Source organism: Lissotriton vulgaris, chromosome 5 (genome assembly GCF_964263255.1).
Source record: "Lissotriton vulgaris chromosome 5, aLisVul1.2, whole genome shotgun sequence".
NCBI lineage: Eukaryota > Metazoa > Chordata > Amphibia > Caudata > Salamandridae > Lissotriton > Lissotriton vulgaris.
This window is the reverse complement of record NC_141693.1, coordinates 1,932,576,622-1,932,604,397: the sequence shown is the minus strand read 5'-3', so window position 1 is coordinate 1,932,604,397 and position 27,776 is coordinate 1,932,576,622. Positions and strand designations below refer to the sequence as shown.

Here is a 27,776-nt window from a genome sequence, read left to right as displayed (position 1 = left end):
AAGAGGTGCAACTTTAATCTTAATAAGATTAGTCATTGCTGTTTGGGAGAAATTGATAAACACATTTAACTGGCTTATATATACAAAATACACCAAGGCTAGGTTTTGTGTAAAAATAAGTCACACTTTATACATGCTTCTCGATTGGGTATAACTAATATGTATGCGACATTGAAAAGCAGAATAGAACTGCTGTGCCCTTGCTAAAATAAAAAAAAAAGTCAATAATTAAAAAAATAAAAAGAAGTCAGGAAGCATAGTGAATACAGGGGTGCTACAAGCATGTTAAAAATAGTACCACTAAGTCTGCAGTGGAAGGATACATATCATCCCGTCAGAAGCAATGTAAAGCAGCAGTGCTCCTGTGCGGGACAAACAAAGGAACAGGGAGGAAAACTGTCAAATAAGGAGCAGGGAATGGAGATAGACAAGTATCCAATCATGAGAAATGGGCCAACCCAAAGCCCACTCTATCTATCCCGCCCTTTTCCGCCAGCTACATTCCTTAATCTCTCCTGTGAGTCTCAATCTGGTCAATCTGTCTTTGAGCTCAGCTTCTGTTCCTCGGGCATGAAAGCATGCTAAAGTTGTCCCATTACTAAAAAAGCCCTTAATGGACCCGGGTGATCCAGGGAATTATCAACCTATCTCCCAGCTCCCCTTCCTGGCCAAGCTGGTGGAATCCCATGTGAACTTTACTTTGGCTACGTTCCTTGAGCAGGATGCTATTCTTGCTACATCTCGGCATGGTTTTCGGCCTCGGCACAGTACCGAGTCTGCTCTACTGGCTGTGTTAGAAACTATCCGGGGCAGCCTGGATGTTGGGGACTCTGCGGCACTGGTCCTTTTGGACCTAAGTGCCGCCTTCGACACTGTCTCCCATGAAATTCTTCTGAAACGTCTCAAGGAAGCGGGGATGAGAGATGTGGCATTGGCCTGGTTTCGGTCCTTTCTTGGAGACAGGTCCTCTCAGGTCTTTGTTCCTTCATACCACTCTCGGGATGCTGCTCTGCAGCGGGGAGTCCCACAGGGCTCTATTCTGAGCTCTCTCTTGTTTAACTTGTATGTTAGACCCTTGGCAGAGGTGGCTAAGAGCTGATGATACCCAACTGGTATTTGCTTTCTCGAAGAAGTGCAATACCAATGTGGGTAACTTTAAGGACGACCTCTTGGCTATCGCAGACTGGATGGTGGCTAACTGTTTACAGTTGAACGCCAGCAAGTCTGAGATTCTCCTCTTTGGCAAGGGCCGAGAGCTTTGGTCTGAGCAGTGCTGGCCGGATCGCCTCAAGACCGCCCTAAAGAGGCAGTGAAAAATATGGCCTTGTGGTTCGACAGTGACCTGACTTTTGATAAACAGACAAAAGCCGTCGCTGGGACCTGCTTTGGGCTATTGCGTGGCCTCAGACCATTGCTCGGTTTCTTTCCCCCTAAAGTGTGTCAGACCACCATTCAGGTGTCCATCCTGTCCAGATTGAAATACGCCAACTGTCTTTACTTGGGCGCCAACAAGGCGAGCATTAAGCGCCTTCAGAGGATTCAGAATGCAGTAGCTCGGCTTTTGGTTGTATTGCCTAGATCTCACTCGGTCGCACATGTGCTTCCAAGGCTCCATTGGCTGCCAGTTGACCGGTGTATTGAGTTTGAGGCACTTTGTTATTCACATAAGATCTTGACACTACAGGCCCCACCAGGGCTACTCCACTTGTTGGAGTACTATGTGCCAGGGCGCCTGCTTCGATCTGCTGACCTTGCGCTGGTCCGTGTTCCACACATCTGGAGAGCGAGGGCTGGTGGCCGTTCCTTTTGTTATCTGGCCGCGAAACTCTGGAATTCGATCTCTCTAACCATGAGAACAATGCCAAACCATCTGGCTTTTCGAAAAGCCTAAAAGACCTGGCTCTTTCCCCCGCAGGTAGTTTTACCGTTGCTGTTTCACTGTCTGGTCCTGGGCTCATGGGGTTTCTGGTTGCGCTGGGACGCCTCGTCGCTGAGGCAGCTACGCACATTACAAATCCTAAATAAAAATGTGTTGCAGAGAACAGGTTTTCGAGACTTAAAAACAAATTATTATTCCTAAATCATATTATTTCAAAAGAGAGTTCCAGTTCTTTTGCAACTTTTCACTTAAAAAAGTTCATGGGTAATAAAGGGCATGTAAGTAGAATGACATAATCACATTTATGATTGAATACCTTTCATCTTGAGTGCATCGTTCGAAAATATTTTAATATGGCACCATTTTCTTTTCAAGCCTCTTCTGAATGTACATTTTTGGACCACCTATAAAATGTGGGCTTGTTCTTGCTGATGTATGAATCTGTATTTCCAGGCAGCGCTGTAACCGAGTTCCTCCACAGTGACCGTAACTCTGTATTTTTCCATGTATTGCTTTGTTCCTTTTCAAATAAAATTATGTTAAATGTTTATACTAAAGGGTCGATGTATTGACTGTGCCTATATTTGTAATTTTTCTGTTGTCTCCCATGTTTGAATGGTAAATCTCAAAAAGGCAAAATGGCTTCTAAATCATGGGGAATGCTTGCATCACAACGTATGTATGTGAATGTGAACACATGGGGAATACAAGCGTCTCAACGTACGTACGTGAATGTGAGCACCAGGGGAATGCTTGCATCTTAACGTATGTACGTCAATGTGAGCACATGGAGAATGCATGCGTCACAGCGGATGTGCACAAATGTGAGCACACACTGCCCATTTTGGAATGCTTTAACTTCAAAGTGGCATGCATATGCTTGTGTGCTTGAGCATGTATCTGGTCACAAGTTATCCATTTTATCTTTTTTTCTCCTTCCATCATTGGCAATAGCTATTAGAGGGGTAACAATTAAAAATAATCAATATAGTCACCAAAAGAAAGGATGCAGCCCTTTGGCACTCCGCAGCTACCAGATCCTCCAAAGTAAACATTACTAAAACATTATTTTAAAAAAAAATAATTAAAAAGAAAACACATGGCAAGGTTGGGGCAGCACCAAGTATCAACAAAAAAGAACATGCGCAGAGGAAAGTGTATTTAACATGATGAGAGAGTTTGTGAGGCCAGGTGCCTGCCTCTTAATTTTTTTTTTAAGTACAAAAGGTAGTAGTGGTAACCTGTGTTAGCTACAATTTACAGCAAAATGCGGTAGCCTGATGAAAAAAAAAGCTGACCGACAACACCTAAATCCAATGCTTGATGAGACAGTCAATAAAAAGGGCTGCCCAGAAGTTCCTTTATGTACCCGTGTCTATGTGTGTGTTGTTTGATGTTTGGCATCTGATGATATGAGCTCCGACATGACAGCTAAAGCTGAGAGAGACCTAATAAGAAAGGAATGAGCACTAGGCATAAAAAAAGACTGATTCGAGAGGTGTCGAGTACAGTGTAAACATTTCACAGACTCCTTCACTCATTACAAGATGCTGAGTTGATCAGATGAAGAGACATTTATAGGATGCTGGAGCTCGTTCTTCTGGTCAAAAAGATATTGAATAAGTTCACGTTGGATGGAAATCTGTTTTTTTGGGATTAGTACTTGATTAAGGTCCTAAGCTACCCTGTATATTCAACCCCAGCCCCTTATGTTATAATATAGCTCTGGGGTATTTTTGCAAAGGATTGTGAGGAGGTCTTTCGCAGACGTAAGTGGGTTCAGAATGATCTCTCTATCTGCATAACAACCTCAGAGCTCTCTGTCATCGGCATTTATTGTTGTCAGTTAAAGTTTTTGGTATGGATTCCTGGCTGGCTGCTTTCGTTCTTCTCCCCACCTCCTATTGTCTTCCAGTGCTGTGTGGGAGGAGGTGCTCATCATGTTGCCTGGGCTGTCAGCTTCTGCTTTGTTTACTTTAGTTCTTATCCCCACCTCCTTTTGTCTTCCAGTGTGGTGTGTTATGGGAGGAGGTGCTCATCTCGTTGCCTGAGCTGCAAGCTTCTGCTTTGTTCACTTTCGTACTTCTCCCTACCTCCTTGTGTCTTCCACTGCAGTGTTGTGTGGGAGGAGGTGCTCATCATGTTGCCTGAGCGGCAAGCTTCTGCTTTGTTTACTTTAGTTCTTATCCCCACCTCCTTGTGTCTTCCAGCACGGTGTGGTGTGAGAGGAGGTGCTCCTTATGTTTCCTGAGCTGCATGCTTAAGCTTTGTTCACTTTCATTCTTCTCCCCACCTCCTTTTGTCTTCCAGCGCGGTGTGGTATGGAAGGAGGTGCTCATCATGTTGCCTGAGCTGCTAACTTCTGCTTTGTTCACTTTCATTCTTCTCCCCACCTCCTTTTGTCTTCTTGTGCGGTGTTGTGTGGGAGGGGTGCTCATCATGTTGCCTGAGCTGCAAACTTCTGCTTTGTTTTCTTTCATTCTTCCCACCTCCTTTTGTCTTCTTGTGCGGTGTTGTGTGAGAGGAGGTGCTCATCATGTTGCCTGAGCTGCAAACTTCTACTTTGTACACTTTCATTCTTCTCCCCACCTCATGTTGCCTTCCAGCCGGGGTGGTGTGGGAGGAGGTGTTCATTATGTTGCCTGAGCTGCTAGCTTATGCTTTGTTCATGTTTATTCTCATCCCCACCTCCTTTTGTCTTCCAGCGTGGTGTGGTGTGTGAAGAGGAGTTCATTGTGTTGCCTGAGCTGCAAACTTCAGCTTTGTTCACTTTCATACTTCTCCCACCTCCTTTTGTCTTCTTGTGCAGTGTTGTGTGAGAGGAGGTGCTCATCATGTTGCCTGAGCTGTAAACTTCTGCTTTGTTTACTTTCATTCTCCCACCTCCTTTTGTCTTCCAGCGCGGTGTGGTGTGGGAGGAGGTGCTCATCATGTTGCCTGAGCTGCTAACTTCTGCTTTGTTCACTTTCATTCTTCTCCCCACCTCCTTTTGTCTTCCAGCGCGGTGTGGTATGGAAGGAGGTGCTCATCATGTTGCCTGAGCTGCTAACTTCTGCTTTGTTCACTTTCATTCTTCTCCCCACCTCCTTTTGTCTTCCAGTGCGGTGTTGTGTGAGAGGAGGTGCTCATCATGTTGCCTGAGCTGTAAACTTCTGCTTTGTTTACTTTCATTCTCCCACCTCCTTTTGTCTTCCAGCGCGGTGTGGTGTGGGAGGAGGTGCTCATCATGTTGCCTGATCATGTCAACATCATCCTACTTAGCGCCACAGTCCCAAACACCTTGGAGTTTGCTGATTGGATTGGGTGAGACTTTAACATTCATGTGTTGTTTAGATGGTGAGTTGAAGTATTTGCATTGTCCATTTGAGTGGCATTGCTTGCAAATGTTTTTTTTGGTTTTATGGATTTTGTACTTTGGTGACTCCAATATAGAGAATTAATTTGCAAGCGTTCACAAATCTTTGTGCATTGTCCAGTGGGTAGAAAATGTATGCCATCTTGGACATTCGATAGATTGCACATTTGTGAATGTTAGTGATATATTAGGTAAGTGAAAAGATGCTCTGAAGGGTGCATGTAGGGTGCAGTAATCCGTGCTGGTGTGTGGAGAGGGCAGATTGATGCAAGAGGAGAGCTTTGAATCAAAGACTTAGTGGAAGGTATGCCTGACCGCCTCAGTAGAGCAATCTTGAACCTGTTACATGGATTGGAATGGGGGTTTTAATGGGACACGCTGTCCTCCCACTCTATAACTATAATGTTCATGTCTATCACCCCATCCGTAGGCGGATAAAGCGTAAGAAGATCTATGTGATCAGCACTCTAAAGAGACCGGTCCCCCTGGAGCACTTCCTATACACGGGCAACAGCCAGAAAACGCAGAACGAACTGTTCCTGCTCCAGGACGCCAAGGGCAATTTCCTAACAAAAGGGTAAGAACAGTGCCTGACCTGCATCTGCTCATTAGTGCTCATTAGCTCTGCGGCGACCCCGCTCCACCTTTATAGTGAAGGATCTCTGAAACATGCTTCTGATCTTTCCAGATGTGTTCACCCCAAAATGTTAATTTTATCCAAAGGACCTATCAATATCAGGGAACTCCCAACTGGAGTGGCATTCTGCACAGTGCAGACACATGGTCCTTACAGGCAGCTCCATGGGGGTAGTAGAGCTGTTGGTGGAACACCCAGTCCAGGTGTCCACAAACAAATGACCGTTGAAAGAATTTGCTGTGTATGTGCGGGATAGATGGCTTGACTCTAACTACTCTTATGTGCTTTTTCACAAACGTACATGGGTCCCTGGTTGCCTGAAAGGGGTGTGATATGCCCATAGGACAGTTATTATATGAGTGATTAACCCCCCTTGAGTAAGTGTGCAAGTAAGTGATGAAACCCACTTTTACAATTATTCTGCCTGTAATTGTACTCACGATGGTGGACCCACTTTTGTTTTTTTCTGGTATTCCCAATCCAGATATACTAAGGCCTTTTGTAATGATCAGATTCACAAAGATATGTGTGGAAGTAATGTATAGTTGCAAGAGGTACATTTTAATGCTGCATCACAGAAAAAGGACTGGCAGAATTTTAAATCCTCAAATAGGATTTGTAAATATGGAAATGACTGCTATTACGGCGTCATCAGCCCATTGAAGTTGGGTGCACGCTTGCTGATGTCTGAGGGTGGGCAAACCTTTAAAAGTAGGTAAAGCTCCTCTAAGTGTATTTAGTTCATTTTACACTCTGCAAACATTTGCACCTTCACTCCTGTAAAAGGAGGATAAATATGTTTTGAGCTTGGTCATGGATGGGGTTCTTCCTGTCCTAAAAATATTCTCTTCTTGGAAAAACAAACTTAAATGTGCCAACCTTCTCCAACACCAATATTATAAGGCCACAGGCCATTGATTAGGATAGGTTGAAGAGTGGGGCATCCCATCAAATGGTCAGGCATGTCGAACTCATGACAGAGTTTCAAGATGATCACTATGTGAATTACTTCCATTCACATTTATTGTATGTCAATGTTTCCGGTGTTCGTGACAGTATTGTATGAATCTGGCACTACTTGGCCTATGTCTGCACACCCAGGAATAAAACATTGGCACAAACTATGGACAGGCCACACCACAATGACTGAAGCAAATCATTAACATGCAACTTAGACACCAGTCTGCAATGCAGATCTTGATATTGTATGGAAGGAACGCCTGGAAAGCCAGCAGCACTACCACGCTCTGCTAGCAGACCCAATAACGTAACCTAACCAGATTTGTATTTCCCATGTGTACAAACTGAGTTTTCAGCGCCGAGACGCCCATGGGCATTCGTTCGCGCTCTACAAATCTAAAAAATAAATAAAATACATTTTACATGCAAGATTACTCCTGGATTAGTGAACTATACTTAGAGAATGTAATAAGATTTGGAAGTGTACTCAAAACAGAAAAATCCTGTAGGTACAAATGTCCAGTTTTTCCTTCTTACTTTTTGTGACTAGGGCCCTATGTGGCACTGTGTGCTGATTGGCAATCTGCAGAACCTTTTGTACTTCACCGTGGCATGGTCAAGAAAGCCCACACTTCGTCAGCTAACTTGTGAAAAGGCCACCGCTCTGCATCAGTACAGCTCTGCCCCACATCTGCTGGTTAATGGCTGGGCTGATGCCAGGGGAGGTAGCTGCAGGCCCAGGTTTGCACCATCTCTCTATCAATCAATCAATCAGTGACACTTGTAAAGCGCGCTACATACCCGTAGGGTCTCAAGGCGCTGGGGAGGGGGGGTGCCGCTACTGCTCGAACAGCCAGGTCTTCAGCTTCTTCCTGAAGGAGAGGTGGTCTTGGGTTAGGCGCAGGTCGGACGGGAGGGAGTTCCAGGTCTTGGCGGCCAGGTAGGAGAAGGACCTTCCTCCTGTAGTCGCTCTTCGGATGCGGGGGACGGCGGCGAGGGCGTGGTTGGCTGATCGGAGGTGGCGTTTGGGAGCGTAGAAGTTGACTCGGCTGTTGAGGTAGCTCGGGCCTTGGTCGTGTAGGGCTTTGTGTGCGTGGGTGAGGAGGCGGAAGGTGATTCTCTTGTTGATGGGGAGCCAGTGAAGGTCTCTCAGATGTCCGGAGATGTGGCTGGACCGTGGGATGTCGAGGATGAGTCTGGCTGAGGCGTTTTGGATCCGCTGGAGTCTCTTCTGGAGCTTGGCGGTGGTCCCGGCGTAGAGGGCGTTGCCGTAGTCTAGTCGGCTGGTGACGAGGGCCTGGGTGACGGTCTTCCTGGTCTCTGAGGGGATCCACCAGAAGATCTTCCGTAGCATGCGTAGGATGTTGAAGCAAGCCGAGGAGACGCTGTTGACTTGTCTGGTCATGGAGAGGGAGGAGTCCAGGATGAAGCCCAGGTTTCGTGCATGGTCTGTCGGTTTGGGTGCGGTGCCCAGGGCGGGAGGCCACCAGGAGTCGTCCCAGGCGGAGGGTGAAGAGCCCAGGATGAGGACCTCCGTCTTGTCCGAGTTCAGTTTCAGGCGGCTGGTCGTCATCCACTCGGCTACCTCTTTCATCCCTTCGTGCAGGTTGGCTCTGGCGGCGGCGGGGTTGTTGGTCAGGGAGAGGATCAGCTGGGTGTCGTCGGCGTAGGAGATGATGCTGAGGTGGTGTTTGCGTACGATGGCCGCGAGGGGGCTCATGTAGACGTTGAAGAGGGTGGGGCTCAGTGATGATCCTTGGGGGACGCCGCAGATGACTTCGGAGGCCTCTGACTTGTACGGTGGTAGGCGGACTCGCTGTGTTCTTCCGTCGAGGAAGGAGATGATCCATTCCAGCGCCTTGTCCCGGATTCCGATGTTGCTGAGGCGCCGTATTCGGGTGCGGTGGCAGACCGTGTCGAATGCCGCGGAGAGGTCTAGGAGGATGAGGGCCGCTGTTTCTCCATTGTCCATCAGGGCTCGGATGTCATCGGTGGCGGCGATGAGGGCGGTCTCGGTGCTGTGTTTGGCTCGGAAGCCGGACTGTGAGGGGTCGAGGGATCCGTTCGTCTCGAGGAAGGCGGCCATCTGCTTGTTGACGGTCTTCTCGATGACTTTGGCTGGAAACGGGAGAAGCGAGATGGGGCGGTAGTTCTTGAGGTCGGTGGGGTCCGCTGTTGGTTTCTTGAGTAGAGCGCTGAGTTCGGCGTGTTTCCAGCTTTCGGGGAAGATGGCGGTGTCGAAGGATGTGTTGATGATGTCTCGCAGGTGGGGTGCGATGACAGCGTCGGCCTTGTTGAAGACGTGGTGAGGGCAGGGGTCGGTTGGTGATCCGGAGTGGATGGAGTTCATCGTGCGGATGGTGTCTTCTGTGCTGATCGGGGTCCAGGCGTGGAGGGTGGTGGTGGGGGGGGGTGGCAGGTCGGTCGTGGTGTGCGTTGGTTGGTTGTTGAAACTGCTGTGTATGTCCGTGATCTTGTTGTGGAAGTATGAGGCGAGGGAGTTGCAGAGGTCTTGCGATGGGGTGATGTCGTTGTTTCCTGCGCTGGGGTTGGAAAGCTCTTTTATGTACCTTTAAGCCACTTCTTTTTTGTTAAAAAAACTATTTCTGTATTCAAACCTTATTGACTGTTTTGTTTTCTGGATCTCTTTTTGCTCTCCCCCCTATAAATTTGCATCTGTGGTTTCTGACTTAACCCTTTGACAGGTATTATGCTGCTATAGAAGCCAAGAAGGACCGCACCAGCAAGCATGCCCAGTCCTTTGGCGCCAAACAGCCCCACCAGGGTGGGCCCAGCCAGGTGAGGAAGCGCATGGAGTGGTTTTTGTTAAAAACATGTTTTTTAGGGTGCTGCCAACGCCCCCATGGTATATGCCAGTCCGGGCTTTTTGTTCACCAGAACATTTCATACTTTTATTTAAGCCCATAATAAATGTTAAACTTTGAACCCCAGAACGTGATCTGTTGTTATCTAAAGAGCCTGGACTGACTGAAGGTTTCAAATATGAATTAGCTCTCTTAAATGTTATATATAATATTGTCTTTTATGTCTGTTGTTGGCCAATACCTTTGAATTGTAATAATACAATTGTATGAATACTGTACTTATAGGGGACTTTCAGGTAAATTTCTGCCCATTGGTCTGTTATTGTGTCATTGACATTTTTCTTTGGCCCACTACAACATACAGCATGGGCCAGTGGTAAGCCCTCTAGAGCCGTTGGCTAACTTCTCTGTGTGTGACGGCATTCTGCTTTTCCACAAGGGGCACATCTGCACACAAAGTAGTTCCCTTAAGTGCCAGGAACTATTATGGCAGTGTGTGTGTTTTTAAGGCAAGAGTTTTGCTTTTAGCTTTTTTTAGATTGACGAGGACTCAGCAGGTTCTCTAACAATAACGTTTTGCTAAAATCATAGCAAATGAAATCAAGCGTTGACAAAGACAAAAGGTTGTCATTCAATGTCAGACTGGTTGTATTTGCCATTGCTTGTCTTCTGTTTGTTGTATCTGGTGAATTTGAGGTCTGCATTAATGGCCCATTTCACTGTGCCTACAGACAAATTTATGCATGGATTGAACCCTTCCTTTTACCTTTAACGTGCAGGGAGATTTATTTCTTAAATTGGGCCCTGCTGCAGTAGTTAGCATATAGCCTACACCCTCCCTGGTACCAATACATCTTCCTTTCTCTGGATTCCGGCAGGACAAGAGTGTCTGGCTTTCACTGATTGACATGCTACGAAAGAAAGACCAGCTACCCGTTGTGGCCTTCACCTTCTCCCGTAATCGCTGTGACGAGAACGCCAGCATGCTGACCACTATTGACTTGACCACCAGCGCTGAGAAGAGTGAGGTCCATGTCTTCTTCCAGAAATGCATTTCCAGGTTAAAGGGCACTGATCGACAGCTGCCACAGGTGCGTCTTCCAGTGCCAAGGCAGGCGTCAGCCTGTCGAAACTGAACTTAACCAGTGTTTCCAAGACCACAGAGGAAGATAACCATTTTCTAATTTTCTAAATCTCTTAATTAAGAAATAAACATAAGTGAAACAGTCACAGGCCAAACCAGAGAAAATATTTTTTTTTAAACTTGGAATGTTTCATTCTTCTTAACCCACCCCTCTTATGCTCCTGTCTGGCTGCAGGTTCTGCACATGGTGGAGCTGCTGAAGAGGGGCATCGGCGTCCATCACAGCGGCATCCTGCCAATCCTGAAGGAGGTTATTGAGATGCTCTTCACAAGGGGACTTGTCAAGGTAATTTTGATTGGATGGAGATAGGAAGTGGAGACCGATTCGGTCCACTTGCTCCTGGATCTTCCACAATCAGTTAGGGCATACTTTGGGCTTCATGGTGTCACATTTATGAGCAACAATATCTGTCATTTGTTCATGTTGTAAGCATTTGAAGCCTCTAATATCTGGTTTTTGAATGCCACTTGGTAACATCCCTGTATTCATTTTTAACATGGCAATTCTGACTCTCTATTTTGTATATCACTTATTTTATTGATAAAATTAATAATTGAGAAATAACAGCAAACACAGTGACATGCAAATCCAGCTTTTACCCATATACAGATATAAATGGTGATTGTGATGCATGCACCAATAGCAATCAATACTTACAAATAATATTTAAGAGGGGTAGAAAAAGCAAAAGAAGGCTGAGAGAAAGTAAAGAAAGGTAGGAAGGCAAGAATGACGGAAAGTACAACGTTGTGAAGAAAGAGAGGGGAGGGAGGCGCAGTGCGTACTATGATGGTAATGAAGAAGAAGCAAGAGTCTAAGCTAACAATGGGGGAGTGAGGAGGTTATCTTGCAAAAAGGGGGGGACCATGTAAGAAGAAAGGTATCTGCTTTGTCCATTAAATTGTAAATCACCTTTTCATACGATGTGAGCTCCCAAAGCCATTCCTCATGTAATGCCAATTGTGGAGAGTGCCAATGTTGCAAAATACAGATTTTGGTACTTGTAAGGGCAGTGACAAGCAGTTGACGAGCGTGGTGGGTTAATTCAAGTATGTCCGATAAGTCATGGAGGGCAATTAAGGGGTCTGGAAGTGGCGAAGGCAAATCCATAGATTCCCAGAGCGTAGACTCTACTGCCGTCCAGAAGAGGTGCATGGTGGTACAGTCCAGCAAAATATGGGCACAACTACAGGGCGCATGATCACATTGACAACAGGCAGAATGAGGGCACAACCCTGCAGCCTGAAGACGCGCCGGGGTCCAATACCGACCCTGAAGAATCTTAAAAAGATGAGTTTCAACTGTGCCTCACAAACCTCAAGCTCTGTCCAGTATGCCTTGTCGTATTCCACCTGCAGACAAGCCTGCCAGCTGGCCTGAAGCTAGCCAATTGTGGCTGAGAGTAAAGATGACCAATCAAGATGTTATATAATCCGGACATCACTCCTTAAACTGACCCCAAGTGTTGAGGTAAGAGAGCACCGGGGAACCGGGAATGCTCCAGTGTTCGGGACCCAATTTGCTCAGCTGACCATGATGTAATTGTATATATCACCATTGCTGAGTATGCAGCAAGCCAAACTCGTCCTGTAGCATCCCAAAGGACTTAAGTTCACTACCAGAGATCAAGTGCTTAGGAGTCACAATCCCAGTTCTGCGCCAAGGGCCCCAGTTTAGCACATTTCCTCCTATGTGAATGTCTGCATTGCTCCAGATGGGAGCTTTGCCATGGAGATGTACGGTCACCCATAAAAGCTTATGGGCACGCATCCAAGCCCGCATACATGGCGTTTAACATGGGACTAGGGGAGTCTGCGGTAGCGGGGCCATGAAGATAGAGAGCCTGGAATACCAAAGATGCTTCCTGGAGTCTGCGTTTGATCGTAACCAATGACGGTTTGTCTTGGACCTGAGGGTTGCATGTATGCCATTTGTGCTAAATCTATGGCTACACTGTAATGTTCCACTGAGGGTAGGCCTAATCCCTCTGCTGATCTGTGAGCAATAAGCTTCTGAATTGCCAGACGTGGTCTTGCTGAGTCCCAGATGAAGGCCTTAATGGTCTTGCCTATCCAATGGAGGTTCAAGAAGGGTATTGATTGGGGAAGCATGCCTTACGTGTATGTGATTCAAAGAAGGGTAACCTTTTTTACCCCTTGTGTTCATCCCCAGAGAGGTTTAGTACACTTTGCGAAGTCCAGTCGCATTTGCTCCATTAATGGGTCCAGGTTATCTGCCACCATGCATTCCAGGCCTCTATTTACTAAAATGCCCAGATAGCTAAGGTGGAAATTCTCCACTGAAATGGGTAGGTGTCGATCTGCGACTCTCTTAATATAACCATATAGGTGCAGTTCAAGCTGTTCTAAATTACTTTTGAAGTACTTTCTTCCCATATTTAAGGCTTATTGTATTGTATTGTACTGTGGTATGGAATGGGGCAAGACAGATTGCAACACACACCCGCTGTGCTTCTGATATCCTTGTGGCAGGGAAGCTGAGAGCTGTTAAAAATTAGCCCCGCTGCCAGAAGACACACCATGGCCATTCACCCTAACATTTACCCTTTGGTATCCCTCCCATAGGGCAGCTCAAACTTTTAAAAAGTAGTCCCAATGCCAGAGAACACATCATATCCACTCCCTCTAAACGTCCAGCTCTGGAGGGCCGAGAAGTTCTGAAAAGCAGTGCCAGTTCCAAAGGCCCCATCTTACTCTCTCATTCTCCAGTTGATTGCTTTGACATAACCCTGAATAGTAGGTTTATTTTTCGTATATTTATTTGCCTGATATTGTATGAGCGTTGTTCAGTCTTGTCCTGGGTAGCACACATGCACCCACACATGCCCTCCAGTAAATGACAAACATGCATGCTTACTGGCTCGCCTTCTCAGTCTTTTATTGTTAGTGATCTCGGTCATGGGGCAGACTGCGCAACTCGTAAGGCAGGGCCAGCTCCAGTCATCCATACATTGGGCCTTCTCACACTGAATCCTATTGGACGCACCATGCTTATAGTTGAGACATGAATTGAAGCCTAGAGTTACATATTTTATTTATTTATTTAGGAGTTTTGTATAGAGCTAGCTGGATCCAAGAGTATCAGAGCACTTCACAACATATACAATAATGAACATACATATGATACAGGAGAATGGGGGAACATGGGGGTTAGGGCATGAGGGGGACAGGCATATGGCCGCAGGGGAGACGAGCAGAGGGTGCAAGTCGAATCTGATGATCAACCATACATAATCGTCAATCAAACTGTTCATACACAAAAGGATTTTTTGATCTGAGTCCGTGTTGTCAATCTCGAATTTTAGGAAAGATCGAGTGTCGGTTGGGGAATTGTCCAGGGTCTGTCAGTTAGCTCGAGGGCAGTCGAGGAAGAGAGCTTTGAGTAGGCTCTTGAATTTTGGAAACAAGGGGATTGTTCTGATGTGGGGTGGTATGGAGTTCCAGATTTTAGGTGCGTTCCCAGCAAAAGATTTGGCTGTGGTTCTGTGCTTGTGAGTTTTTGGTGGGATGAGCAGTAGAGAGCTGAAGCTCCTGAGGTTTCTGGACTAGCCTGCCCTTTTGAGTTTGGCGGCCAGGTATTTATTTTTTATTGTTTTCTTTGCATATATCTGCAAATGTATTTCATTTGTTACCCATATCACTGTTTTGTAAATAAAGGTTTGAGGCATGTGAGCTGTAGATCACATGCTTTGCATACTCCTGCCATCTAGTTTTGGGTCCGAATGTTTGCAAGTTGTTTTTCTTCGAAGAAGTATTTTCCAGTCATGAGGTAGGTGACTTCTCCTTTCAGTGATCGTGCGCATGGGCATCAACTCCATTGTTAGATTGTTTTTTCCGCCATCTGGTTAGGACGTGAATTGCTGCTCTCCGGTTCAAGACTGTTTCTCCTGTTTCTCTCGGTGCGCAAGACACTCACCCCGACTGTATTGTTTTCGATCACGTAATCCCATTCTCCGCGTATCGTATTTACTGAAAAAACCCTCTTTCGATCAGGTAGCTTGTGGAAGGCCTTCGGGCCTACTCGCGTCGGTCCGCCTCACAGTAGATAGAACGGACTCCATTTAAATTCTGCCCTCGGTGCCACGCGAAGTTTCCGCACACCGACTCACACGACTGCAACCTGTTCTAATCTCCGGAGGATAGCGAACAGGACTACGACGTGTGTAAGTCTCTCCGATCGAAGAAAATTATTCGCGACCGCCTGGCTCGACGTCGCAACATGCAGAGCCAACACACAAGCTCCATTCCAGACCTCTTTGGAGAAGATTCGGAACACGAGGCTGGAGAAACCATGGGAGCCGAGGAAAAACAAGACCGATCTCCATCCCCGACTACTGCTCTGAGGGGTTTGAAGACATCCCGCAAGGGCAGCGTACCATGAGTACAGATCCTTCCTTGCCCCAAAGTCCACTACAGCCCAAGCAGAGGGCTTCGGTTCAACCCCCGCCTCCGGGTTACGGTCAGCACAGAGAAAATGTTTCCGACACCCCACCCTCCGGCTCGGCACGGAAACATACCCAAAGGCCTTCCAGCTCCAAACAGAGCCATTCAAAACGGGCACCAAGCCAAAACCTTTGGGATCGAAGTCAAAGACAGGCTCTGCCCCACCCCATTCGATGCCGAAAACGTCTTCGAAATCCTTTGCATCTAAAGCCTGCTGCACCCAAAACACAGTCACCGTAGCCTTTGGCACCAAAATAAATGGATGTGCGGATTCCATCCAAAGAGCAACATTTCGATGCTCCGCCCTCCAAACCGGATCCGAAATAGCGAGAGCTATATATTCACCCAACAAATTGACATATTTCCACATAGGTGACAATAAAATGCAAACCAGAGACAGAAGAGGTCTAGCACATTCCTTTAAAAATGTCGGAACTATTCCTTCACCTACTCCTCTTCCATCACCTCCTTCTCCTCCGTTTCAACCATTACTAATTTCATCTGAGCAATCACCACCACATACACCTGAAGATCAGGATGATGGGGATGGGGCTGGGGACAATGAACGAATATCCGCAGACCCCTGGACAGATTATAACACCAGTTCCCCCACAGGGAATGAGCCTGATCGGTGCCCTACCAAGCCTTCTCCACCGTACAACAGTGTAGGATACAAAGAACTGTTTGGTAGAGCTGCTAACTATCATGGGGTGCAGCTGCTTACGGAATCTCTGGAAGAGGATTTCCTTTTCGAGCCTCCTAGTAGTAAACAAAAGTCCTCGCACACAGTCCCCATGCTCAAGGGTATGATCAGACACGTAGACAATATTTTTAATGATCCCGTCGGGGCACGTGTCCTCACCCCTAGGGTAGACAACAAACATAAGCGGGCACAATCAGATCCAGCATACATAAGGGGAAATTTACCATTGGTCTCCTTAGTGGTGTCCAATACACTCAAAAGGGCCTATTCGCAAACAGGAGATGCTCCACCCCCAGACAAAGAATCTAAGTTGCTAGACACTTCGGGGAAAAGGGTACACACAGGCTGCACATTTTTGGCTCATCTCCAATACACAAGCACTGTTAGCTAGGTGCGACAGGGCACATTGGGATGAAATGAAGCAGTTGCTCCAATTTCTACCTGATGAGCACAATTCCAAGGTGCAAGACCTAGTGCGGGAGGGACAGCTCATTTCCAATAATTCTATCAGGTGCGCCGCAGATGCTGCAGACACTTCTTCCAGAGCTGTCAATACCAGCATCCTTTTAAGAAGGCATGCCTGGTTATGTATTTCAGGATTCAAACCGGAAGTTCAAACTTCTATCCTAAAAACACCTTACGATAAAGAACATCTACCGCGGAGGGTCCAAGAATACCTTCTCAGATATTGCCACCTCCACCTATTAAGGCAACAATCAACCCTCTGCCTCTAAGGGTTACTTCAGAGGGGGTTACACAGGCAACAATGGCAAAGGTAGAGGTAGAGGTTCCAATACACTCTCCTCCCCCTCCAATACCAAACAGTGACTTGCCTACGCCCCCCTCGCCCCAATCCTTTAACACCTGTCGGGGCATCTTTCACATTTCCTACCTTTCTGGGTACTGGAAATTATCCGTTCTGATTATTCCCTGGAGTTCACCAATAATCCTCCAAATATTCCTCCACGTTCACACAAATTGTCACCAAATCACTTGCACCTCCTCAAACAAGAGGTTCCGTCTCTCCTTTTAAAAGGGGCTATACAGCCCGTGCCACCATGATACCACGGGTCGTGAGTATACTCCTTTGACTTTCTCATACCCAACAAGCATTTGCAATGCAATAGGTCTCCCAGTAATTAAGTTTGAGCATTTGGCATGGCTAAATATTGCAACACTAATTGCAACAAAAGTCACCAGGTGGTGTCACCAGGGCTTTAATTGGAAGCTTTTTCAATATTATATACAAGCCATAGTTGCAGTTATTTTATCTTAAGCATCCAATAACTATTGACAAAGCCAATAGTCCTGACTTGTTGGAGGTATGATGTTTCTTGTTGTATCATATATGTGGATGCAATGACAGAAACAGCAAAATACAAGGCGGGCGGCACACTATGCTATATGCTAATCACAGATTTTTAGCTCATATGTTTTAAGCCACGCCTTAATTACATTGGCCACGCCCCTTTGAGAGACCACCCCGCAGTTTTTTATTCCCACTTAAAGCCCTGAATGGAACAATGCATGCGGCTTCATGTAGCCTGCAGGGGAACGGCATCCCGGGAGAACAGCATGCCACAGGAGCAGGACACTGGAAGTGAATGACATAACTGAAAGATAGCGCCTTCTCTTGACCTCCCTGGGGTAGGGACGGGCACACAGTGAACTGGGGTAGGGACGGGCACACAGTGATCGAAAGGGGTATGTTATAAAGGAAGTTTCTGCATCCTTGTGATTCAAGGCCGACCTTGAAACCGGTGAATCTGGGCAAATCACTATCTCCCCAACTTCATAAAGAGTAGTTCATTAAAAAGTTAAGCACCAAGTTCCACAACGGAAAAGCTCATATTGTGTGCTTCTCCCCCGCCACCCTCCATGAGACAGCCGCCTGAGTTTCCCTGCCCCCATCAAGGCAGAAGAGAAGCACATTGGCATCATGGGGTGGTCATACTACCTCCACCTGGGCTCTCCATGTCACTTCTCTCCCCCGCCCCTCCCTACCCCCGCCGATCTTCTGCCTTCCACGCCAGCCTTCCCCGTTTCCTGTTGCTCTCCCCATGTCCACCCCTGTATTAAATTGCATTTGTACTACTTTGTTTCTTTTTCTTTTGGATCAGTAAATTAAAAAAAAACATTTGCATCATTTGGTAGGTGCATTCAAGAGAAGGGCGAGCGAATGCGCTGGTAAGAAAGGAAAATCACCAAATGGCCATTCAGTGCAATGATTGATTGGGCTGGTAACAGGGTCGGAGCCACAATCGACTGTGTGCAAAGTCGGTCAGGTAGGAGATTCCTGGGGAAGGAAAGACGGGAGGTCTGCCAGTTACTTGCAAGAATCGGGCAAAGAGAACGAGGGAAACAACGTTAAGTGTAAGGTTAAAAACAAGGAATACCGTGGTTAAGTCAATTTGAGGGAAGGAGTGAATCGGAAGACAGGAAAGCCATAGTTGCCAAGGGTTCAGATTGCCATGTGTGACATGTTCAGAACTTCAGTGTAAATATGAGTGACATTTCCAGAAATATGAGTGACACTTTCTCGTAAGGCTAGGGAAACACTTAAATACATGAAATAACACCCCTTTGAGCAAGGTAGCTTTAAGATCTTGCACACAATACATTATTATTATTTATGAAACGCTCATCTTTCTAGAGCCGCATGAAAAAATTCAAAGGGGCTACTGGGGAAACTTGTTTTGTACGACTGGCTATGTTATAACTGACCTGTGTTTGTGTTCTGCGTCACTCTCCCCCATCACTGTGCCGAGATAAGAGAGTCCTGCCTGGTGGTTACTGTCACGCACTGTGCACCGTGAATATTATAAACTTACTGGTGCCCCTAGGATCAGATCTGAGACTCAGACAGAGAAGCCCTGGGGCCCCGCCTGCATTGACTGTAATAATCACAATGATCCGACTGACTGCAGATTTAAACCAATAGGCTTACTGGGAAGATGATGAGAGTGAGCAGCCCTGCAGATGAGATGCCATTGCGTGAAATTAATGTATTTGTCAGATGGGACCTCATTCAAGTAGTAGTACAATTATAAACTTACTTGAACTAGAAGAGTTCAGAGACGTTTCCAGGTCCGTCCGGAGGCCGGGGGCCGCTCAGGGACACCCCGCCGAGGCCACACAGCTCAGCTGCAGCACTGACCGCTCTGCAGCATGATGCACTCTGTGGGATTGCATTAGTATTTTCTCCGATCCCCAGACACTGGTTGCTGAGACACTCCTCGTCCACCCTCTTGCCCGTAGTTCAGTTTGCGCCTGCGATTATCACCAATGCCTCTTCTTGCGCGGCGGGCGGCGACTGGACTGACACTGCCTGTGTGTCCTCCTGGCACTGTGGTCGCCGCGGCCCGACGCTTCTGCCTCAGTATGCTCATGACACTTTCTGTGATGTAATTTCCTGTGGTTGCCTTTATGCAAATTGGTTGCCCTCATTTGTTCCCTTTTTGTCCAGGGCCCCAAAAATCGTAAAACCGTACCTGTCTGTCTTTTGTTGTTCTGATTTTCTTAACCCTCCCCTCCTCCGTATCCACTTTACCTGTCATTTAACAGCCCCTTGGCCCGCCCATTCCTCATGTATTTGTGATTTTTTATGTACTTTACTAGAGATACGAGATGGTTTTCAGATAACTAGACTGTTCTGGTGGGACTCAGCTTACTGTCTGATCAGGTAGATTCAGCGCCACTCCTCCCCAGGGGCTGACATGTGTTGCGAGTGATGAGCGGGAGGCCCGAGTTGTGTCTCGGTGTGTTACTCAGCATGGCCCGTGCATTGCTGTCCAGAACACCCTTGAGAGAACGGCGCCCCCGGCTCTGTATCTAAGATTCGGCCCCCGAGAGTCGGTGCTCGTCGCCGTGTGCTCTGGAAGGATGTCACTCACCATTCATGGTGAAAGCGCATTAGTGCCGTGCACACCGCATCTCTGCCGCGGGAACCTCTAAGCACCACTCGCAGCCTCTTAGGCCCATTGTTCCCGAAGCCGAAGTTAGCACTGCAGACGTGAGCTCTGTTTTCTGGCCTGCGGATGTGCTAATGTTAAAAGCCACATCCAGGCCCGGACAATTACTGGGGGTACATGCCCAGCTCGGCGTCCCACCTTCATCCATCAGCGCCGGGTCACCACATTCGTGTCTGCTGCAAACCGGTGTCTCAGCCGGGAGGCATGGCAGACAAAGCGATTGCTTTCACTTTTGCGATCGCTTCAAAAACGTGTGCGCGTGCAATGACAACAAAAGTGGCAACCCCCCCTAATCCGATTGGTGACGGATGGAAGTACCTGTGATTCTTGCGCTCTGTGTTAGAGCCTGATGGCTGCCTGTGAAGGATTTAGTGTCCCGTGCTCCTACAGCCGCCCTCAGTAGCAAGGTCTTCACAAGACGGGAGCGAAAAGAAACCTTCCGTGGGGCGGGGCTTCCGTCATCGGAGGCCCGCGCACGCGCCCACGGAGTGCCTTCCCAGAGAAACAGTGCTGGTGACGCGGGGCTCTCATGCCCGAGGGAGAGCCCCGCGGACGCTGCAGAACTCCAGAATGGCGGTAAGTGGGGCTTAGTTGAAGGGGGGAGCGGGGGTGCGCTTGTGTGTGTGTGTGCACGTGCCTGTCTGTATATGTGCTGGGGGGGTGGCGGGGGCCTCTGTTTATGTGTGTGCGTGCGTGTGTGTGTGTAGGTGCGCTTGTGTGTGTGTGTGTCTCTGTTTGTGCGCATGCGTGCAGGGGGAGGTGTGGCTGTGTGCCTCTGCTTCCCAGGAGAGGAGACAGGAGCTGGCCACAGCGAGCGCGTTCGCGTGGCCCGCTTCATTCCCCAGCGCGCGGCCAGCTCCTGTCCCTCTCCTGGGAAGCAGAGTCGCTCACAATAGGTCTCTGGCGAGACCGCGCTTTCGCGCGGTTAACGCCGAAGACCTAAAAAGGACGGTTCTCTCAGACCAATCTCGAACCTCAGAGAATTCAATCTTTACATACAGTCAGACCATTTTTACATGGTAACACTTCGACAAGTGCTCCCATTTCTGCAACAGGGCGACTTAAAGATGCCTATTTTCATATTCCAATACATCATGCTCATCGCAAATTTCTCAGGTTTGTGGTAGCAGCACAACATTACCAGTTCAATATACTCCCATTCAGAGTCACCACTGCTCCCAGAGTCCTCCCAAAGTGTCTGGCAGTAGTTGCTGCTCACCTGAGAAGACAACGCATTCATGTCTTCCCCTCCTTGGACCACTGGCTTATCAAAGCCAGCACGTATCCAAAGTGCCTTTAACGTACTCGCAGGACACTACACCAACTGGGGTTCACAGTCCATGTGTTGAATCGCATCTCCAACCTTCCAACACTCAAAACTACCTAGGGGCCACTTTAAATCACAGAAGGCTCTGGCCTTTCCCAACACGGCCAGAATTCACAACAATCAGGCTGTAGTTCTCCTGTTGGAGTCCAATCCGTCGCTTCCAGCTTGAGTGTATATGCAACTACTGGGAATGGTGGCATCTTGCATCATGATCGTTCCCCATGCCAGGCTTCAAATGCTTCCCCTACAAGAATGCTTAGTGAGCCAGTGGAACCAATCACAGGGTCTGTTAACCGATCTAGTGTTGGTAAGCGGCCGTACTCATTACTCTCTGCCCTGGTGGAATACACAAAAGTTATCAAAAAGATGGCCCTTCATAGACCCAGTTCCACAGACAATGCTATCAGCGGACACTTCCCTCACTGGCTGAGGGGCTCATCTTCAACACCACATAGTGCAACGCCTGTGGAGTCAACAGCAAAAAACTCTCCACAAAAACTAGCCAGCAGTTTTTCTAGCGCTCAAAGCCTTTCAGACTCACCTAGTCGGCAAAACTGTCCTAAGTTGTACAGACAACATGACAGCTGTGTATTAAACAGGGGGGATACACTCTCTCCAACTGTCGCACTTGGCCAAAGACATTTGGAGGTGAGCCATTCACCACTAAATCTATCTCCTAGCTGAAAACCTCCCAGGAGTGAACAATCAGATTGCCGATCTACTCAGCAAACCGAAACAGCAAAGACATGAATGGGAACTTCACCCTCAAGTTCTCCTCCCATACTTTCAAAGTTGGAGAGAGCCTCAAATAGATCTTTTTGCCACACACCAAAACGCAAAATGCCCGAATATTACCTCCAGGTACCCATACTCGCTCTCCAAACGCAATGCACTATAGATGTACTGGTAAGGACTATTTTCCTATGCTTTTCCACCTCTCCCACTCATTCCATTAGTGGTTTACACTGATCCTAGTAGCTCCCACATGGGGCCGTCAACGGTGGTTCACAACCCTGTTGGAGCTGTCACTAGTTCCACATCAAAAGCTACACCTCACATCCAGTCTCCACACACAGAGTCATGGAGAAATCTGATACCCAGATCCCAAACAACTGAACCTCACGATCTGGCTCCTGAAATCTTAGAGGTTGGTTATCTAAATCTCCCACCAGACTGTATGAACATCATCAGTGAGGCCAGAAGGCTTACTACAAGAGCCTGTTATGCAGCTAAATGGAAACATTTTGTTATCTATTGCAATAACAACATCAATCCTCTTGATGCTTCAATACAAAATATCATTTGTTATCTGTTGCACTTGCAGCAGTCGGATTACCTTACACTTCTATCTGACTACACCTCACTGCAATAGCTGCGTATTTACAAAATAGGCAACATTTATCGCTTTTCAGAGTGCCAGTAATCAAAGCTTTCATGGAAGGAGTTCAGAGTTATACCGCAAAGACTTCCTCCTACCCCAGTGTGGAATCTTAACATTGTCCTCACATGATTAATGGGCCCACCTATTGAACCCATGCATAAATGTGAGCCACAGTTTCTCTCCTGGAAGACTGCTTTCCTCATTGCAATCACTTCACTGAGGGGAGCGGGTGACCTACAGGGACTAACCATAGAAGATGGTTTTTTTCCAACTTCACAGAGACAAAGTGGTTCTTCGGTCTAACCCCAAGTTTCTACCTATGGTAGTTTCTGCCTTTCATATCAATCAGTCAGGTATTGCCAGGCAAATTGTTAAATGCATTCAAACTTGTTATGCAAAAGTAAAAATAACTTTAACTATACCCCCCTAGAGCGCATTCCACTCGCAATATAGGGGCTACTATGGCTTTCTTAGGAAACATCCCCATAGCTGACATTTGTAAAGCTGCAACATGGTCTACACTGCACACATTCACCAAGCACTATTGTGTAGATGTGTTAGCGAGACAACAAGCTAATGTGGGCCAGGCAGTAGTTAGTACGCTGTTTCAGACAACACCAACTGCTACAGGTTAGCACCTCTTTGGGAGAATACTGCTGTATAATCTATGCAGGACCATGCAACCCCTCAAGTTCAAAAAATCGATCCGAGATACAAAAGAGGCTAATATTGAACTATGGGTTGAAAGCTGTGAGAGAGACCTAAAGCCACCTAACAACATGCAGAATGTCAATGAGTTGACGGATCACTACATAACCTCGATTGGAAATATCGTCAATGACACCATGCCACTAAAACTGAAAAGAGTCTCAGAGAAGCCAAAAAATCCTTGGTTTAATGAGTCACTGAACGAAGACAGGCGCAAATTGAGAATGGCTGAAAGAAAATGGAGACAACATCCCTCCTCCCCCGAGCTGAAAGCCCTCAGAAAAACCAGAAACCAATATAACAAAAAGATAATTCCAAAAAAGAATTTATAAGAGCAGAACTGGACAATGCCATAAACAGACCACGAAAACTCTTCGAGATCTTAAAACAACAGTCAAATAAACTAACCAAAACGGTTCAAGAGAACTCAAAAACTCCCTTAAGCTGCGAGGAATTCTCCACATTTTTCACGGAGAAAACCAAACTGCTAGAAGTTGAGCTCACAAGTGCTGCGGCTAACCTTCCGACCCAACCTTTGCCTAAGAACGAGGCCAACTTGACAACAGAATGTACTCAGACAAAAAATAAGGCAAATTGGGACACATTTGAACTGTACGACCAGGAAAAGATCGCCAAAACGCTTGCGGAAATCAGACCGGACAACCACTACCAAGACCCTCTATCGGCAAAGTGTGTAAGAGAAATCAGCCACATTGTGGTTCCAATCTGGACCAAGATAATAAATGCTTCATTTGCACAAGGGACCCTCCCTGACTGCCTAAAAACAGGTCAAGTAGTGCCCATCATCAAAAAACCGACAGCGGATGCAACAGACCCGAATAACTATCGACCAGTGACCAACATTCCTTTACTGGCCAAACTAATTGAGAAATGCGTGCAGGGCGAACTGAGCCAACACATCTCCAAGTTCTCATTACTAGATGACTGCCAATCAGGATTCAGAACAGGGCATAGCACGGAAACAGCGATCCTGCATATTGTCGATGACGCCCTAGCCCTAGACCAAAATCAAGCATGCCTACTGATTCTCCTAGACCTGTCATCGGCATTAGGCGCGGTAAATCACGAAGCACTTATGACCAGGCTACAGGACAGGATGGGTTTGTCCGGAAACGTGCTGAAATGGTTCAATTCTTTCCTATAGAACAGAACTCAACGATTCCTGGTCAACCAAACAATATCATCCCCATGCCCTAACGCAATCGGGGTCCCGCAAGGTTCAACGTTATCCCCAGATCTATTTAACTTGTATGTAGAACCTCTCACGGATATTCTTCGAAAATCACAGATATCCTATCACATGTATGCAGACGACACGCAAATATACATAAAGATCGCCTCCCTTGATGACATTGATCTAATGAACGAGACACTAAAGAGAGCTTTGCAATGGTTACCGACTAATCATCTGAAACTAAATGCCCATAAAACAGATTTCCTGCTAATTTCACCTCCAAGGAGCCACTCCGAAGTAAAGGAATGGACTAAATCGGTGACTGCGCTAAATTGCACCCCAACCCTAGTCAACTCAGCTAAATCACTAGGAATCACGTTAGATGAGAACCTCGACATGAAAGCCCACATTAATTCAGTGGCTAAGAGCGCCCGTTTCCACTTGAACTACTTAAGAAAACTGAAACCATTCATCTCCGAGGCGGATCTAAAACTGGCTATCCAATCCCTAGTTATCTCGAGGATCGAATACGGTTGCACCTCGTTAGCTGGCCTACCTAAAACATCCACAGCACCACTAAAAGCGTGTCTCAACGCAGCGGCAAGACTCATCACTGGTTCGAAGAAATTTGATCACATATCTCCTCACCTGAAAACACTAAACTGGCTACCTTACTAGGCCAGAATTCAAATGAAGATGGCATGTAGTACCCACAAAGCGGTTCACTACAACACACCAAGATACCTAGCCAAGAAAATTAAGCTATCGGGAGGTAACAGACCAACTAGAAGCGCTAAGGAGCTGCTATTGCGGCCAGCCTTTTTCCGAAAGAAAAAGTCCTATGACCGAGCGTTCTCTGGAGCCGCCCCCAGAGTCTGGAACTCACTCCCTCCAAGCATCAGGAAAATTCAAAATACTGTAGCATTCAAACGGGAACTGAAGAGCCACATGATGAGCCACCTTCAACATGGTATGCCACCTCACACTACGAACACGCCTAAATGACGCCGGGATCCAAGAGAAGGCCCTGGAATGGACGACATCCTTCCTCTCCAGGAGAACTCGGAGCGTCCGCCTCCCACCTTTCTGCTCCAATGCCACCGAGATCATCTGTGGGGTACCCCAGGGCTCCTCCCTCGGCCCGGCACTGTTCAACATCTGCGTGGCACCCCTCACCCACGTCGCCCGACAGCACAACCGTAACAACATCTCCTATGCCGACGACACCCAGCTGATCCTCTTCCTCACCAAAAATCCTCACACCGCCAAAACCAACTTCCACGAAGGAATGAAGGCCGTCGCCGAATGGATGAGAAACAGCCGACTGAAGCTGAACTTGGACAAAACAAAAGTCCTCATCCTAGGCTCCACCCCCCCAGCCTGGGACGACTCCTGGTGGCCGACCACACTGGGAACAGCCCTGACAACCACCGACCACGCACGCAACCTAGGGGTCATTCTCGACTCCACCCTCTCCGTGACTAAGCAGGTCAACGCCGTCTCCTCATCCTGCTTCAACACTCTCCGTATGCTCCGCAGGATCTTCAAATGGATCCCCATCGAAACCAGAAGAACAGTCACCCAGGTACTCCTCACCAGCAGATTGGACTACGGCAACGCCCTCTACGCACGAACGTCTGCCAAGCTCCTGAGACGACTGCAACGCATCCAGAACGCCTCGGCGCGTCTGATCCTCGACATCCCCCGCCGCAGTCATATCATACCCTACCTGAGAGACCTACACTGGCTCCCTGTCACCAAGAGGATAACCTTCAAGCTCCTCATCCCCGCACACAAAGCACTCCACAACACCCGCCCAGCATACCTCATCAGCTTCTACACCCCCACCCGCCAGCTCCGCTCCCCCTGCATCGCCCTCGCCACAGTCCCCCACATTCGAAAAACGGCTGCCGCTGGCAGATCCTTCTCCCACTTCGCCGCCAAGACCTGGAACATCCTCCCCACCAAACTACGGTAGACCCAAGACCTACTGGCCTTCAGAAGACTCCTCAAGACCTGGCTCTTCGATCAGTAGCAGCACCCCTCTCCCCATCCCCTCCCCCCAGCACAGTGAGACCCTCAAGGCTATGTAGTGCGCTTTATAAGTGTCTTGATTGATTGATTGATTGATCGTTCCTAGTAAGATCCTCCGAGGGTCACTGTCTCATGTGTTTCAGAAAAGGTTTAGCCTGAGCACTTGGATTAACAAAAGCAAATTAATCTGCGCCATTTAAAGATATTTTTGTCTGGGCTAAATGGGGTTGGGAAACCAAGTCATTTTCAAAAGAGGCTGTAGCCGAATATTCTTTTCATGACATTTAATTCCCCCCAATGTTTCCCTCACAATATGACTCATTGTTGACACCTGTCTCCTATGTAGCTAACAGATCTTGCAAGGGGAGCAATCTTGATCGTGCCCACATTATGCTTATTTACAAAGACTCATTCAAAAGTTAAATCCAGTATATATGCTTTAACCCGTTTACGGCAGCTGCGATTTTGCGGAAGTGCAGCACTTTCGCAAAATGGGCAGGCCGTGTCGGCCATGGACCGACGGCAGCACTGGGGAGGTAGTGCAGCCGTCGGCCAATGGCTGACGGCAGCTTGGAAGGTAACTTGCTGTGTTTGGCGGTGACTTACCCAAAGTTGACCTATGCTTACTAGGTACAGTATAATGTAACTTGTGAGGTACATCTCCTCTTGCAAGTAGGTATGTGGATGGTTTTACATCCCCCAGTTGTGTCCTTCTCCGTTCCACATAAGTATTACTCTCTGGCAGTGGTCCCTAACTGCTAAATAAATACAAAGGGATATGCAATGGCATTCAACTCAAGTCAAATCAGGATTTATATAGCGCGCTACATACCCGGAGGGTCTCAAGGCGCTTGAAGAAGGGTGGGGAATTACTTATCGAATATCCAAGTTTTAAGTTGCTTTCTGAATGCTAGGTGGTTCTGAGTGAGACGAAGGTGAGTGGGGAGTGAGTTCCAGGTTTTAGCTGCGAGGTAGGAGAAGGATCTACCTCCCATGGTGGTTTTATTGATGCGAGGTACGGTAGCAAACGCTTGGTTGGAGGATCGTAGTTGGCGGGAGGGGGTGTAGAAGGAAAGTCGTGTGTTGAGGCATTCGGGTCCAAGTCCGTAAAGTGCTTTGTGTGCTTGGGTTAGGAGGCGGAAAGTAATCCTCTTATTGACGGGTAGCCAGTGGAGGTTTTTCAGGTGATTAGA

The 27,776-nt window shown here is 47.4% G+C and overlaps 1 protein-coding gene across 1 annotated transcript in view; it reads left to right on the top strand.

The window, feature by feature from the left end:
• Positions 1 to 27,776, top strand: part of SKIC2 (SKI2 subunit of superkiller complex) — a 213,455-nt gene that overhangs the window by 79,776 nt on the left and 105,903 nt on the right. Inside the window, exons 13-17 of the mRNA XM_086924568.1 lie at positions 5,076 to 5,182; positions 5,665 to 5,811; positions 9,537 to 9,630; positions 10,535 to 10,747; positions 10,976 to 11,086. Coding sequence (XP_086780694.1) covers positions 5,076 to 5,182; positions 5,665 to 5,811; positions 9,537 to 9,630; positions 10,535 to 10,747; positions 10,976 to 11,086 — 672 coding nt within the window. The remainder of the gene's footprint in view (positions 1 to 5,075; positions 5,183 to 5,664; positions 5,812 to 9,536; positions 9,631 to 10,534; positions 10,748 to 10,975; positions 11,087 to 27,776) is intronic.